Here is a 15,028-nt window from a genome sequence, read left to right as displayed (position 1 = left end):
CAAAAGCAACAATCTGAAGGCATTCAAGGAGCTGATGAAGCAGCTGGGATTCTTGCAGAAAACAGGAATGGTCTGTCTCACTGGGCATAGCTTGAGCATATATGAGACTTCAAAGCCTGCCTCCATAGTGACACACTTCCTCCTACAAGGCCACACATACTCCAACAAATCCACACCAACAAATAATGGCACTCCCTTTGGGGGTCTTTTTTTTTTTTCAAATGATCAAAGATTAGTAAGAATACTAAATGCCACTGAATGTATGCCTTAAAGGATGAATCAGTGCCTTGAAAGCAAGGGTTTCTGACATAAATGCATCTGTCCTGGGACTAACTCCAAAGCTTCTGGCAGCATAGGCAGGTGGGCAAACATCACCAGGATCTAAGAAACAGCCTTGTACAGGGGATCTCATGCTGCCCTCTGCCCTTTGTGGGCACCAGGCAGGTACCTGGTGCACAGACATACATGCAGGTGAAACACCCACATACATAAAATATATTATCTTAATTTAAAAGACTAAGGAAGGTGGGACATCTAAGATACCAAATTAGAGGAGGTCTCTTTTCTTTGGGATCTGCAAATGCAATGTGTCCTGTCTAGGGATGAAGGACACGACATCCTGTACTAATTTGACTCAGTGTCTATTTCTGTCATTTTGCAAGAACTCATCCAATGGAGCAATCTAAACTCTGGCAGTTGGCAAAGTCTCTTGAAACATTTTTTATAATTATTCTTTATTAATAATAACTCAGAAGTCAAATATTGAGGTAAGATTCTGAATGATCAGAGAAGTGGCAGAGAGAAGGCCAGTGACCTCCTTTGTCTCTCTTTCCTGGATCCAAAAGAGAATCTTTCTAAATTTCTCCATTTTACTTCCCATGTCTCTCTATATGTCCTTGCTCTCCCAAAACCTCTATGGCTAATTTTGGTCTATTATTAGCTCACTCTGCCTTCTAATTCAAAGAAAACTTTATTGGCAGTCTCAGGATTGTCAGAATACAACCAAAATATCCCGCAATAGTCTCTTCTAGAAGTTAGCACCTGAAATCTGCATGCTACACTAATGAAGATGTAAGAGGAGATCTGGAGCAAACACCTTCACAGCTGAATTCCTGGCCTGGAAAGAGGTTTGGGATTAACAATGGACAGCTGCCATATGCTCTTTGCATCCTATGAATTTACTCCAATGGTATCCTACTAGCCAGAAACCCAAGGCTCTCATTAGATTTTTCTTTCTCCAAGACCCATGTGTTTCCCAACCCCCGCCAGTCTCAACCCTGCAGAGGCCAGACAGGATGAGGTCAGGCCTTTTTCTCCTCCTCTGCCTGGGGCTCTGATCTTGAAGTCCACATCCTGCAGAGAAAAAAGAGACTTCCTGAACTGGGTAAGCAGTTTAGCCGTACTCCAGGACAGCAAGCCTTGAACACTGTGCTGGGAGACTGCGAAATTGGCAGGTGAGTGTACCCAGCTGAGTCCAGGACTGTGGGTTCTGTGGGGTTCACCTTTAGAAGGCACACACTGAGTCCAGGAGATGGAAAACTGGGACTTTAGGATTAGGAAAAGAAATAGAGGAAAGGTGATGTCTAGTGGGTGTTTATAGAGGTGACTTCTTGGGAGATCCCATTTGGGCAGTGGTAATGATGTTAATCTTAGGGCTGGGGTCCTAGAACTTTATGGATCCATCTCAGTCAGGCATAGACACTGCAGGGTCTCAGTAGACTTCTCCTCTGTCCTCTGTCCTGTTTCCTCTCGGGTCCTACCACCTAGCCCATTTGACTAACTTTGCCCTCTACTCAAGGATCTGCAAAATAGTGTCTCTTACTTCTGGGCCCTTCTAGATAAGCAGGCTCCAGGCCAATATGAGAACCTCTTTGTTTCCATTTTTAAAATGCCACCACATGTTGACTGAACACTCTGATCACAAACTTTACCTTGAGCATGCTTCAGGAGCGTAGAATCAGGGTGTCAGACTTCTCCACTGCCTTCAGAGAGCTCTGAATATCTTAGGGACAATAATCAGTAAGAGAAAGGAGTGCACTTAGGAGCGAAGAAAGAAATGGTTGAGGCAGAAGGATTAGAGTAACACAGCAGGGACCCTGAGGTTGTCATTTCGCAATGAAGGAGGGATGGTTGAGTAGCTGGAACTCAGTGACAGTGAAGGGGTAGATGAATTTCTCAGTGAAATAAACACTTCAAGGATTCTATGTAATTTTAAAGCGGCATCAATCCACTTGGGCAAGAATGCAGGGGTGGCAGAAAGGCCAGAAGAGGGGATCATCCTGAGGGTAAGTCATTGAAATAAAGCAGCCCCATCTTTCCCGAAAAGCATTGGAGGAATTATGGGGAATAGCAAAATGACCTGGGCACTCTCTCAGGATGCTGTGTCCTTCTGTCTGGGGAGAGGGTAGAAGTATGAGTTGTGATGTTCTGAGGCTCCCTAGGATAGGCGATCTGCATTTTAACACAGAAGAAAGCATTCTGGCGCAAGCTCCCAGTGTTCAAAGGTCATAAGGCATCGAGAGCACAGTCATGGGATGTGCAGGGAGTCAGATTTCGGTTAGGGTGTTAGGAGAAGTCACTTATTCTGGGTCAAGCCTTCCATTCACCAGGGACTGAGGAGGCATGCTCAATAGAGAAGCAGCCTGGATAGCATTGCCTGATCAAGGCCACCTGAGCAGCCACTGCAGGAGGTTGCCCCCTGCTGCACAGCAGAGCTAATGACACCACCCTGCCTTTGGGTCTCATTCAGCATCTCAGGGTCTTTCCTGTAACAACTACAAACGTGGAGACACTGTCTAATTCACATCTGGACATCTCAGAGGAGTCCTCACAGGCACACACAGAGCTTTGCTGAAGCTAGACTAGAGGACCTGGATGCTCATGGTTGTTTTCTTCTTCCTTCCTCTTCTCTTCTTCCTCCTCATTATTCTCAACTCTGCCATCTGCAGAGAGAGGACCTGGACTGTATGGAAGGAGACTAGAGTCCCCTTCTCTCAGTTGTGTCTTTGTGTGTTGTTCTGATGATCTGAACTTCTACCTGTGCAGATGGAACACGTGCTAGTTTGGTCTGCTGCCATGGCCACACTTAGCTAATAACCTTAAAACTGGATGGATTGTGATTGAGAATAAAATTTTAAAACGCACTTAAGTACTTAGGAATTTTGAAATGAGAACCAGGAGTAGAGTCCCAGATTTCCCTGAGTCAGATCAGGGAACCTCCAGCGCTGTACTGAGTACCATTTCTCCTTTGCCTCCAGACTCTGCATCATGAACACTCTGTCTGAAGCAAACGGCACCTTTGCCATCCACCTTTTAAAGATCCTTTGTCAAAACAACCCTTCGAAAAATGTATGTTACTCTCCTGTGAGCGTCTCCTCTGCTCTAGCTATGGTCCTCTTGGGGGCAAAGGGAGACACTGCAGTCCAGATATCTCAGGTAAGTTCCCTATCACCTGACACCTGTTTTACTTGCCTAAGAGTTGCTGAGAAGGGAGGGCCAGAATACGTACACCTTGTTTCATGGGGCAGGAACCAAAGATGAATGGAACCATATTCTCCTCCAGTATGATCTCTTTAAAGAGCATTGAGTTTTCCTGTGTAAAACTCTGAGGGATCTTGTGGATTCCTCTTACAAAATGGAGCATAAATAATTTCATGCTAAAACCTGGTGGCATAGACTTTAATCCCAACTGCCAAGAACACTGAGACAGGAGGATCCCAAGGCCAAGGTTAGCCTGGGCAAGTCAGTTTCAAAAGAAATGGTCTTTGTGTTGTTGGTTTCTTGTTTGTTTGTTTATAACTCCACTCTCTTGCCTAGCGTAACTGAGGAAATAGGTTCAGTCACAATACTGCAATGAGAAAAAGAGATGTTACAATTATTTGAAACATGGGTTGCTGTGTTCTAACTTATTTTCAGAGCAATATATTTTCAATAATTATTGGCAAGGAAGGTGAATTCATAATCTTATCTCTTTAAATCCCAAACCTCCCTGCATTAAATACTCATGTAATTTACTATGTATTATACTCATGTAATTTATTATGTGAGCCATCCCTTTAGCTTGAAAATTCCTTTGAAATCAAAATGTTTCTCACTGAGCCCACAGTATTTCATTCTTTTCCTCCACAGGCACTTTGTTTAAACACAGAAGACGGCATTCATCAAAGCTTCCAGAGGCTTCTCAGTAATCTGAACAAGCCCAGCAGAAAGTACTTGCTTAGAATGGTTAACCGTCTCTTTGCAGAGATCACTTATGAATTCCTCCCAGTAAGTTGTATCAGTAGAATGCCATCAATTTTATTCAAATACTTATTGCTAAAGATTCCTATTGAAGGACTCTAGAGAAATTTAAAAAATTAAGAGACAAGTTCTAGCTAATGTTATGATATGCATCTGTAACATCTGCATTTAGGAGGCTGAGACAGGAGGGTCATGAATTCCAGGACAGGGTAGACTATATAGGGGTACTCAACTCCATAACGTTTCCCAAAGATGACAATTCTATAATGATACCTTGAAATATTTTAAATCTGACACTTATAAGTTTTATTTATTTATGTCTGGTCGTTCCCACTTACAAAGGCCTAGTACATGAAGACATTTGTTACTTAAAATGATATCTACACTCACTTTAGTTTATTTTTTAATGCCTTAGTATTCAGAGTGTTGGGATTCTTGCTGACACTTTAATTTTCAGTGTTACCTCTCTGAACATTTTCTCTTCAAAGACCTACAAGGAGTCCTGTCTTCAGTTCTACCACTCGGAGCTGGAGCAGCTGTCCTTTGCCAAAGATCCAGAGAAGTCCAGGAAGCACATAAACATGTGGGTCTCCAAACAGACTAAAGGTCAGAATTTCAAGTTATTTCATACCCCATATTCTTGTCCTTTCCATCCACCCTCCCTCTTCTTCCTTCCCTCCTCTTTCTTACCTTTCCCTTCTCCCCACTCCCATGGACTAATCTCATGTTATTTCAGAGAGTTAAAGCAATGCAGACTAACATCATTATGTGTGGTATAATTCAGACCTCACTGAATTCATGGAAGCTTTATTCTAGCTCTTAGATTTAAAAAATACAGTTACTTGTATATTTCTTCAGGACAGAGTGGCTGATACAAATGTCATAAGAAATCATGGGCCTGACTTTTCAGTCTTAGCAGTTTGCATTAGAAGGCAGGGGGTGCTGTGGGGTCAGCAGTGATAAGAAGGGGTTATTTGGCTGTGGTAGGATATGCCTATAATCCCAACATTCGGGAAGCTGGGGTAGGCAAATCTCAAAGAGGCTACCCTAGGCTTCTCAATGAGGTCAAGAGGAAAAAGGATGTCAACAGACAGGGAAAGGACTTGTGGTCTGAAGCCCTGTGGACTAGGGCATAGATCTCACACTTGACATGAAAACAGTTAAATTTGCAATTCCAGTGCAGTACAGAACAGGAGAAAAACATGCTCCTACCATTCAAGCTTGGCATTCGTCCAGAAAGAAGGCACTCTGAGAAAAAGTCCATCAGTTAACACGTGGCAGTAGTGGTTTAGGTGTTTGCCAGAAGAGATTAGCATGTGTAAAGGTATCATTGTGTGTGGCTGCTAATGGTTCATGCATGAATTTCATTTTACCTAAGTAAAATGTATTTAATGAGGAGCTGTTTGTATGGATCTGGAATCAGTCTATCTGTGGAATTCATCATATATATATAAAATGATGTCACAATTAAAAAAAAGAAGACAGGGGTGGTCTGCACTGTTGGCAGGTCATGTGACTCCACTACCTCTGAGATGGAGATTCATGTGGAGATCTTCCCCATAATTTTACCCTGGGCTGGTTCTTCCTGCAGTCTGTGTTGTCTGAGCTCCCACCACATTTACCACTGTTTCTGCTTCCACATTTACTGCTTCAGAGCCCTTACTTATATTTTTTTGATGAAACTGGACATGACTTCCATTGGAGATACTCTGTCAGGCCTGCTCAGTTACATTAACCTCAATGAGCCTTCAACCCCTTGCAGTAGGGGTTGAACTTTATTTGTTTTTGGTTTAGAGATGACATGCTCCAGAATTGGTCTTTGAAATCATTGAGATCATTGTCTGGTAGTTGAACATTTCAGATGCCTCTGGATACATTCTTTTTTCTGAAATGAAATGAAGTGAAATGAAATATATACCCTGGTCATGCTGAAGCATGTATGGGCAGCCCATTATATAGCAGTTCGTTGAACTTGTCCATATGAGATTTCATGGTCTAAATTTACCAGGTCTCTTCCTCAAGAGGGTACCAGATCTCATTAGAGATGGTTGTGAGTCACCACATGGATGCTGGGAATTGAACTCGGGGTCTTTTGAAGAGTAGGCAGTGCTCTTAACTGCTGAGCCATCTCTCTTTTATGTGTACTCAGCAAATATTTGACAATTCTTCTTGTAGTCTTTACCTATTGGGCACACTTGACATAGCAAGTTAGCGAGGATTCTCTTCTACGCTGAAAGGATGCTCTTTAAATAGAAGAAGGGAATCCGTCCTCTGACCTGCACTGTCTCTTCCAGGGATGGACAGCACTCCAAAGTATATGATAACAATACCTTCTTCACAAACTACTTTCTGTCCTTGAGTCTCTGATGTGTTGTGCTATGCTAAAACTGGGCGTGACCATGGAGTGCTAGATGAGATACTGTATCTAACATTAGTATATTTGTCAGAGCATGCTAGAGGAGCAGAATGAATACATATTACTAGGGGGGTTCGGTAGATTGGCATATACAATACTGGCTGAGTAGTCCCACAAGGACCATCTGCATGTAGAGGCCGAGAATCTGGTAGCTGCTCAGTCTATGGGGTTGGAGACCTCAGCAGCCTCAGTTTGGAATGGAAAGCCTAGAGGATTCCAGAGAGGCACTAGTCTTGGTTCACATGAAGGCCAAAGCTACTGGGCTCCAGTGTCAGCTGAAAATGGCAGGTGCAGAGGTGTGAACAGTGCAGACGCACTCACCAGCAAGGGCTGAAGGCAGGCAGGCAAAAGCAGTGCTGCTTCTCCCTGAGTCCTTTAGTCGGGGCAGCGCAGGAAGGCATTGCCCACTCTGGGGAGCGTTCTCTCACTTAGAAATGTCCTCACAGACCTGTGCAGAGACATGTCTCTTAGTCGTTTCCAAATCCAATCAAGATGGCAACTGACCTTAGCACCCAGGGGAAACTTTGGTCTCCTGTGGCCCTTTCCACATTTCCTGCTTTTTTGTTCTCCATCCTGGAGTCATTTTTTTTTTCAGCTTTTCCCACACCTGCTCTCTTTGAGAGACTTAAGATGCCGAACTTAGTGCAGACGCCTGATCAGCAAAGCACTCTATAATCCAGAACTCCTGGACTCAATTGATTCTCCTGGCTCAGCTTCCTGGTTGTGGTGGCGCTGTTGTAGCCGTGTGCCCAGGAAATGTAAGCTTTGAGCAGTTCGAATTGGTGTTAGCACCTGAGATACTGAAAAATATGCTTAAATTAAGAGCAGTCATTAAGGCAATCAAAGTGATTTCAAAAGTTGATGACCTGGATAAAGAGAAAATCCAGAGCCTTCTGTCAGTGCAAATTACAGATCCTTAGTGGTGGCTGGCTGGAGCTGCAGGTGGGAAGGGTTGGTGCCCAAATACCCAAATGCACCAGTGAGACTTTGGGTGATTGCTCAGGTAGCCAGTTGTCTCTGTCATATACTGCATATTTTGGAAGCTGTTTGATTGTACTTCCTGCCTACTCAAGTAATATTATCTCCCTTCCCAGGCTTTCAGTGGGGTTGAATCATGGTTACCTTCCTTGTGTGATTTAGCCAAGCCATTTCTGATGCAAGACTTTAGGATAGAAAGTTTATTAAAACATTTAGCATGTGTTTCTTACTTAATATTGTTTATGCTGGTTGTAATCCTAATTTTATACTTGATATCTGTTCCTAGTGTATATAGTTTTGTATTGGGCTTGGAACTCTCTTATTTAGACAAAAGGAGGAGGTGATGAGGAACCTCTGTGGGTTGGATCAATTAGGGTGTGACCTTTTGGGTACCTAGAGAAAACTGCCAACCTACCCAGCATTCAGTTTCTCTCTCTCTCTCTCTGGTTCCCATGCTACACAGCTGAGGTTGGACTTCTCATTTCTGTTCCGTGAGTTTGTCCCTTATAATAAAGAAAATATAATTGGTTTATTTTAGAGTTAGCCTTGGATTCTTTAACCTGTGTCCTCAACGCCCAACAGACTTAGAAGTCTTTCACAATCCTCACCTTGGCCATGTGGGCATGACATCAAGTCAAACATGGGTATTGTATTTTACTTGTTTTTTTTTTAAATATGTTTATCCACAAGCAGGAAATTTGAAAGCATGATGCTTGGATCTGCCCAGATGTCACATCAACTTATTTCCCACACATGTATTAAATGAACCTGAATAAAGTTTCTGTTATCTCGAAAGGGAATATTCCAGAGTTGCTGTCAGACGACTCAGATGTTCTAGAGACCAGGCTGGTTCTTGTCAATACCTTATATTTCAAGGGAAGATGGCATGAGGAGTTTGAAACAGAAGACACCCGCGAAATGCCATTTAAGATAAGTCTGGTAAGTAACATTATCCAAAAGTTCATGCCAGTGGGATGAAGAAATAACACTGAGAGTTGTAATCAGCTGTGAAGGTGTAGCTCTGGGGCTCAGCGGCAGAGATCGCATGTCCTGTGGGGTGCTGGGTTTGAACCTCAGTACAAGAAGAAGGAAAACAGGTAAGTACAGAAAACCATTTGAAACTTAATTTTCTGAGTGAAAGGTTAAACCCCACAAAAAATGATACAAAAAAAAAAGAGTATTATGCCAGTGTGTGGACAAAGGCTTCGGAACATGACCCTTTGTAGATCACTTTAGACCCAACTGTGACTTTAAAATATTAATATTATTAACAGCACATTTTTTCCTGTTGGATAATTCATCATCTTTCCCTATAAATCCCTGTGCAGGTTGTGTTTTTTTTTTTCACCTTGACACAAGCTAGAGCCATTAGAAATGAAGGACTCTGCACTGAGAAATCGTCTCCATAAGATTGACCTAGAGGAAATTCCGTTGGGTATTTTCTTGATTTGCTATTGGTGTTGGCCCAGCCCACTGTGGGTAGTCATGGCTGTGTATGAAAGCAGGCTAAGAAGTCCATGGGGAACAAGCCAATAAGTAGCACTCCTCCACGGCTTCAGCCTGAGCTCCTGCTCTGACTTCCCTCAGGGATGCAATGTGCCCTGAGAGCTGTAAGATGAAATAAACCCTTTTCCTTATGCTGCTGTTGCTCATGTTATTTTATCACAACTCTAGAAACCCTATCTGGAGCAGTCCAATATCTACTTCTAACAATTATTTTTTAATGGAACCAGGAAGAGGCTGGCAGACATTGACTAAGTGTTCACTGGACCACAAATAGTTTTTTCACTGTGAGTGCTGAGAACACTCCCGACATTAACATCTGCTCATTTGGAAACATTCTGACCTCTCTGAATAACACCTTTTATGCCCTTTATTTGTGTGTTCAGAAGGAAGAGAGACCAGTGCAGATGATGCGTCAGGAAGACAGATTTAACCTCGCCCACGTGAATGAAGTACAGGCACAGGTGCTGGAGATGCCCTATGAGGGCCTGGAGCTGAGCTTTGTGGTCCTGCTCCCGGATGATGGTGTGGACCTCAGCCAGGTGAGGCAGGAGAGTCCCTAGCAGTCACCACACTAAAATGTCTTCAGGGAGAATCCAGTGTCCCTGGTGTCCTTTCTCATTAGAGCAGAGCTCAATGTTTTCAACTTGACAATTGTCATTTGAGTATTTAGTGCTTACAGACCCAGCTTCCAGCTCTGTGCATGCTCTGCATTTTGGGATCAAATCTGTGTCTAAGACTCTCATTGTGGGTGGTGTGACCTTGTCATATGACATAACTTTATCACTAGGGAGATGGTACCCGAAAGGATGAAAGGAGGGCAACTCAGGCAAGATGCTTAGCATAGTGCTTGAACATAATTACCTCCCTGTAAATATAACTATATCATAATTTTTGTTAACAATTTATTTTAATTTTGGAGAAGATAAAATAGACAGAAAAAGTATTGCCCTTTTACCCAAGAAAGAGGAAGAACAGGGGTGCCAGCTGGGCAGGACAAAGTCAGGCACATCATAATGCCACATCTTGGTCTTCCTTGGAGCAGGATACCCACAGTGGTCAGCCACCCTCTGAATGGAGGGTAGTGCAGTGGGCATGACATAAGGGGTCTTTGTAAACAGAACAGCTCCACAGGCTCTTCCCATCTAGCTCCCTAACTGTGGCATCACTTCTGGTGTTAGTTTTTTATCACTGACAAAATGCCTGACATGAATAACCTAGGAGAGGAAGTATTTATGTAGGCTCACAGATTCAGAGGGCTCATTTTATGTTACCTGGTACATCCTTGGTTTCTATTAAGGCATGTGCATGTGGCAGATAATTCAGACCTTCAGTAAACAGGAAGCAGAGAAAGAAAGAATATATATGGAATGAGAATAACCTTGAGAGATATACCTCCAGGCACTATTTTCATTCAGCTAGACCCCCTCATGCCTGAATCTTAGCAGCGTCCCAAACAAGGGTTCAGAAATGAGGCTTTTGGTGTAATTTTATATTCATACCCCAACAGCCCACAAAACACAAAGAACCCAATCCTAGATAGACATTCCTTCCAGGATGGCTCACACCAATTCCTATCTTGACCATTTTTAATGGTTTTAGTTTCTATGGTTTATTGTTTTCAAAACTATAGATAAAAACTTCTGTCCTATCCAGTCTTTCAGCCATATAGTGCCAACAAAACACACAGAGGCTTATATTAATTTTAAACTGTTTGGTCTGTTAACCAGGCTTAATATTAACTTATTCTCCCAACTTGAGTTAACCCATAATTCTTGTCTCTGTTTAGCCACGTGGCTTGGTACCTTTCCTCAGTGAGGCATTCTCATCTTGCTTCCTCACTGTCTGACTGGTGACTGACTCTCTACCTTTCCTCATATCCGAATCATATTAGTATGGTTGCCCTGCTCTTACTTCTTGACTGGCTACTGGGCATACAGTGTTTTATTAAACTAATATGAGTGACAAATCTTTAGAGCATATAAGAGCAATATCCCAAAGCACAAAATTAAATCTAGTTAAAACAAAACAAAACTAAAGCAAACACAACTTAAACCATTATCACCTGGACATGAACACCTATCAGAATAAATGATGTTTCAGAAGAGATTTAGGAGATGACAACTAAGTGTTCCTACTCCTGGGCTCCTTGGCCACCATGCCCATCAGGGAAGTCACACACAAACTAGCAGGACAGTGGGACCCTTACAATGCCTCTCTATGTAAATAAGTAGTACCCCTTGTAGGATGATGGAGGGTTCTCTGAGCAGGAAGTGACTATGAGCCTCAAGCATGAAACTGACAGTCTCTAATTCTGCTTTGTCAGGTGGAAAACGGCCTCACTTTTGAGAAATTAACAGCCTGGACCAAACCTGACTTTATGAAGAACACTATGGTTGAGGTTTTCCTCCCAAAATTTAAACTACAAGAGGATTATGACATGAAGTCTGTGTTTCAGCACCTGGGAATGGTGGATGTCTTCCAAGGCGGCAAGGCTGATTTATCAGGAATGTCTCCAGAGACAGACCTGTGTGTGTCCAAGTTTGTTCACAAGAGTGTTGTGGAGGTCAACGAAGGTGGCACCGAGGCTGCAGCATCTTCAGCTGGAAAAGATGTACTTTACTGCGACTGTGATGATGATGATGATGTTCCAACGTTCTGTGCAGACCACCCCTTCCTTTTCTTCATCAGGCACAACAAAACCAATAGCCTCCTGTTCTGTGGCAGGTTCTCCTCTCCGTAAAGGCACAGTTACCATTTGGGAAACAGTTTACAACTCTGTGAGGATGGGCATGTAGGGGTACGAAAGCACTATCCTCCTGCCAGCCTCATCTAATGCTGCCCATATTCCTCTCTGCCTATCTTGACATTCATCTGTTCCCTTTGCCAGTTTACGGGATCACAGAGTGATTTGGTTTTTTGTTGTCTTTAGGAGCTAAACAAATCCAACAAGGTAGCCTATCGGGTTATCTAAGGTGACCCTAATAAACATCCTACACACTGCACAGAAAAGCCATGCCTGCTATATACATTGTGCTTTCCTGGCTCCTCAACTCTTGCCATCACTTACCTTACCTGTTCAAATCATAGTAAATACTTCTGTGGATGATGATCACAGATTTCCTAGTGATTGGCCCTTAATGCACATTTTAACTTTACTTTTCTTTGCTGTCCACCAGGCACCAGGTGTGTGCCCACCACTGTGTTAGGCTTGGGGGCAGGTGCAGACAGTGTGGTCCTCTAACAGCTGGCCTTCTCTATCTGTTGTCAACTTATCTAGGAGTCCTGACAGCTAGCTTGGACTACCACATCTTCCCTCACAGGAGTCACGCTTCTGTAGACAATTGGGCTTCACCACAACCAACTGTAATAATAATTCTTTGAAGCCCTTAAAGGTCATTTCAAAATAAAGTCTGTTTTCTCATCAACCATGTTGTTTTTTGAATTTTAATTGGGTCATTTACAGTGGTTACTCTATCTGTTTGCCTTCTACATGTTACATACTCTCCTAACTAGACCTTATAGTCATTAATGGTCAAGGTCATATCTAAGGATGCCATATAACCCAGGCTATGCCACTTATAGGTGGCATAAATGATTCCCCTATATAAGAGTGCCATAACTGGGCTTGAGAGAAGGCTCAGAATTTTGGAGAGCTTGCTGCAGTTGCATAGGAGCCAGGAACCCTTTCCACTCTATATGGCAGATCATCGCCTCCTCTAACTCAGGCTTCAGGGATACTGAGGCCCTCTTTCTCCTGAAATCGGATGCCTGTATGCATATGGTGAATGCGACTTTAATCAGACTCACATGCATACAGACAAATTTAAAAAAAAATAAATTTTAAGTGAAGAATGCAGTAACATTTTATCAATGTTTATGTAATACCTACTATTGTGTATTTTTAAATATTTTGCTTGTATTCTTTCATGTAATAAAATCAACAATAATTAGGTAAGAGATTCAGTATGTGTCAAAGCCATCTCCTCAGCACCCCATGGAAACTTCTCTAAAATGGACTACATACTTGGTAACAAAGCAAATCTCAACAGATACAAAAAAATTGGAATAACCCCCTGTATCTTATTGGAGCACCATGGTTAAAAAGTTAAAATTCAACAAAAACACTAATTGCAGAAAGCCTACAAACTCATGGAAACTGAGAAGTGCTCAATTGAATCACCCCCTTGGTCAAGGAAGAAATATGAAAAGAAATTAAAGACTCCCTAGAATCAACAAAATGAAGGCACAGCATACCCAACCTATGGGACACTATGAAAGCAGTGCTAAGAGGGAAGTTCATAGCACTAAGTGCTCACATAAAGAAAGTGGAGAAATCTCACACTAGTGACTTAACAACACACCTGAAAGCTCTAGAACAACAAGAAGCAGACTCACTCAGGAGGAGTAGAAGACAGGAAATAATGAAATTGAGGGCTGAAGTCAATAATAGAAACAAAGAAAACAATACAAAGAATCAGTGAAACAAAGAACTGGTTCTTTGAGAAAATCAACAAGATAGACAAACCCTTATCCAAACTAATCAAAAGGCAGAGAGAGAACATCCAAATTAACAAAGCCAGAAATAAAAATGGGGACATAACAGCAGATCTCCCTGTTCTTATTATACCACACTCAAGTTGGTTCTCCATTAAATCCCTGTCTGGATTTGAATATATCTCTCTTTTTTTTATTATGTTTTCCCAAGGTCTATATTTTAGCACTGAGATTAACTCACTTTCTCAATGATAAAACAAAAATTATAATGCTAATAATATTTACAATTGACCTTACATAAAATCCATCTAAACTAGTTATACTCTCATTTAATTGTGCCATTTTCAAACTGTCTAGCATATTATCATATAGAAACCTAAATCCTTCCATTGTAATGATTTTTCCATTTTTATTACTTTAAAAATAATATAAATTAAAATTTCCACTTCCTCCCTTCCTCCCTCTTTCCTCCCATTCCCCCCACACCCTACCCCTTCCAGTCCTAAGAGAGGGCAAGGCACCCTGCCCTGTGGGAAGTCCAAGGCCCTCCCCATTACATCCAGGTTGAGTAAGGTATGCATCCAAAGAGAATAGGATCCCAAAAAGCTAGTACATGCAGTAGAGACAAATCCCAGTGCCATTGTCATTGGCCCCTAAGTCTGCCCCAACTGTCAACCACATTCAGAGGAACCAGTTTGAGCCCATGCTCATTCATTCCCAGTCCAGCTGGAGTTGGTGAGTTCCCATTAGCCCAGGCACACTGTCTCAGTGGGTGAACCCCTCATGGTCCTGACTTTTTTGCTCCTATTCTCCATCCTTCCTCTCTTGAGCTGGACCTTGGGAGTGCTCTGATATGTGTCTCTGTCTCTGTCTCTATCCATTGCCAGACAAAGGTTCTATGGTGATATTCAAGATAGTCATCAGTTTGACTATGGGACAAGGCCAGTTCAGGCACCCTCTCCTCCACTGCCCAGGGTCCTAGCTGGGGTCATCTTTATGGACTCCTGGGAACCCCTCCAGAGCCAAGTCTCTTGCCAACCCCAAAATGGCTCCCTCAATTAGGATATCTTCTTCCCTGTTCCCATATCTGTCCTGGGGCAGGGGGGATAGAAAGAGGAAGGGATGAGGAGAAGGGAAGGATTGGGGAGAGCTTGGGGGAGTGGGATAGTTGAGATTTTTTCCATTTTTAATGTGGGAAAAACTCTCTTTTAAATAATTTCTCTCTTAAAGAATTCCCAATTGTCTTGCCAAAGCCTTGACAATGTTGATGAAGACATGAGGCTGATTGCTGCTGTGTAGAACAGTAAAAGCTTGACTGGATTTCAAGACAGCTGCCTAGTTTGGCAGCAGCCTGATTAGGGCTTCAACAGAGAGCCTGTAACCCAAATGGGGGGG

General features: G+C 42.6%; 2 protein-coding genes across 2 annotated transcripts in view; both read left to right on the top strand.

The window, feature by feature from the left end:
* The first annotated feature begins 1,313 nt into the window (after positions 1-1,313).
* LOC126501699 (serpin B9-like) lies at positions 1,314-12,564 on the top strand. The gene is made up of 7 exons (XM_050142523.1): positions 1,314-1,454; positions 3,258-3,435; positions 4,129-4,266; positions 4,728-4,845; positions 8,430-8,572; positions 9,523-9,678; positions 11,463-12,564. The coding sequence occupies exons 2-7, from the start codon at positions 3,268-3,270 to the stop codon at positions 11,877-11,879; spliced, it is 1,140 nt and encodes a 379-aa protein (XP_049998480.1). The 5' UTR covers positions 1,314-1,454; positions 3,258-3,267; the 3' UTR covers positions 11,880-12,564.
* Positions 1,332-15,028, top strand: part of LOC126501700 (serpin B9-like) — a 29,072-nt gene continuing 15,375 nt past the window's right edge. The window contains exon 1 of the mRNA XM_050142526.1: positions 1,332-1,454. The gene's annotated coding sequence lies outside the window, so the exon portion shown is untranslated. The remainder of the gene's footprint in view (positions 1,455-15,028) is intronic.

The sequence above is a fragment of the Alexandromys fortis genome, unplaced genomic scaffold (assembly GCF_014885135.2).
Source record: "Alexandromys fortis isolate MF-2015 unplaced genomic scaffold, M_Fortis_MF-2015_v1.1 scaffold_5, whole genome shotgun sequence".
Classification (NCBI taxonomy): Eukaryota; Metazoa; Chordata; class Mammalia; order Rodentia; family Cricetidae; genus Alexandromys; species Alexandromys fortis.
Note: the sequence above shows the minus strand (reverse complement) of the source record. Positions and strands in the feature narration are given on the sequence as shown.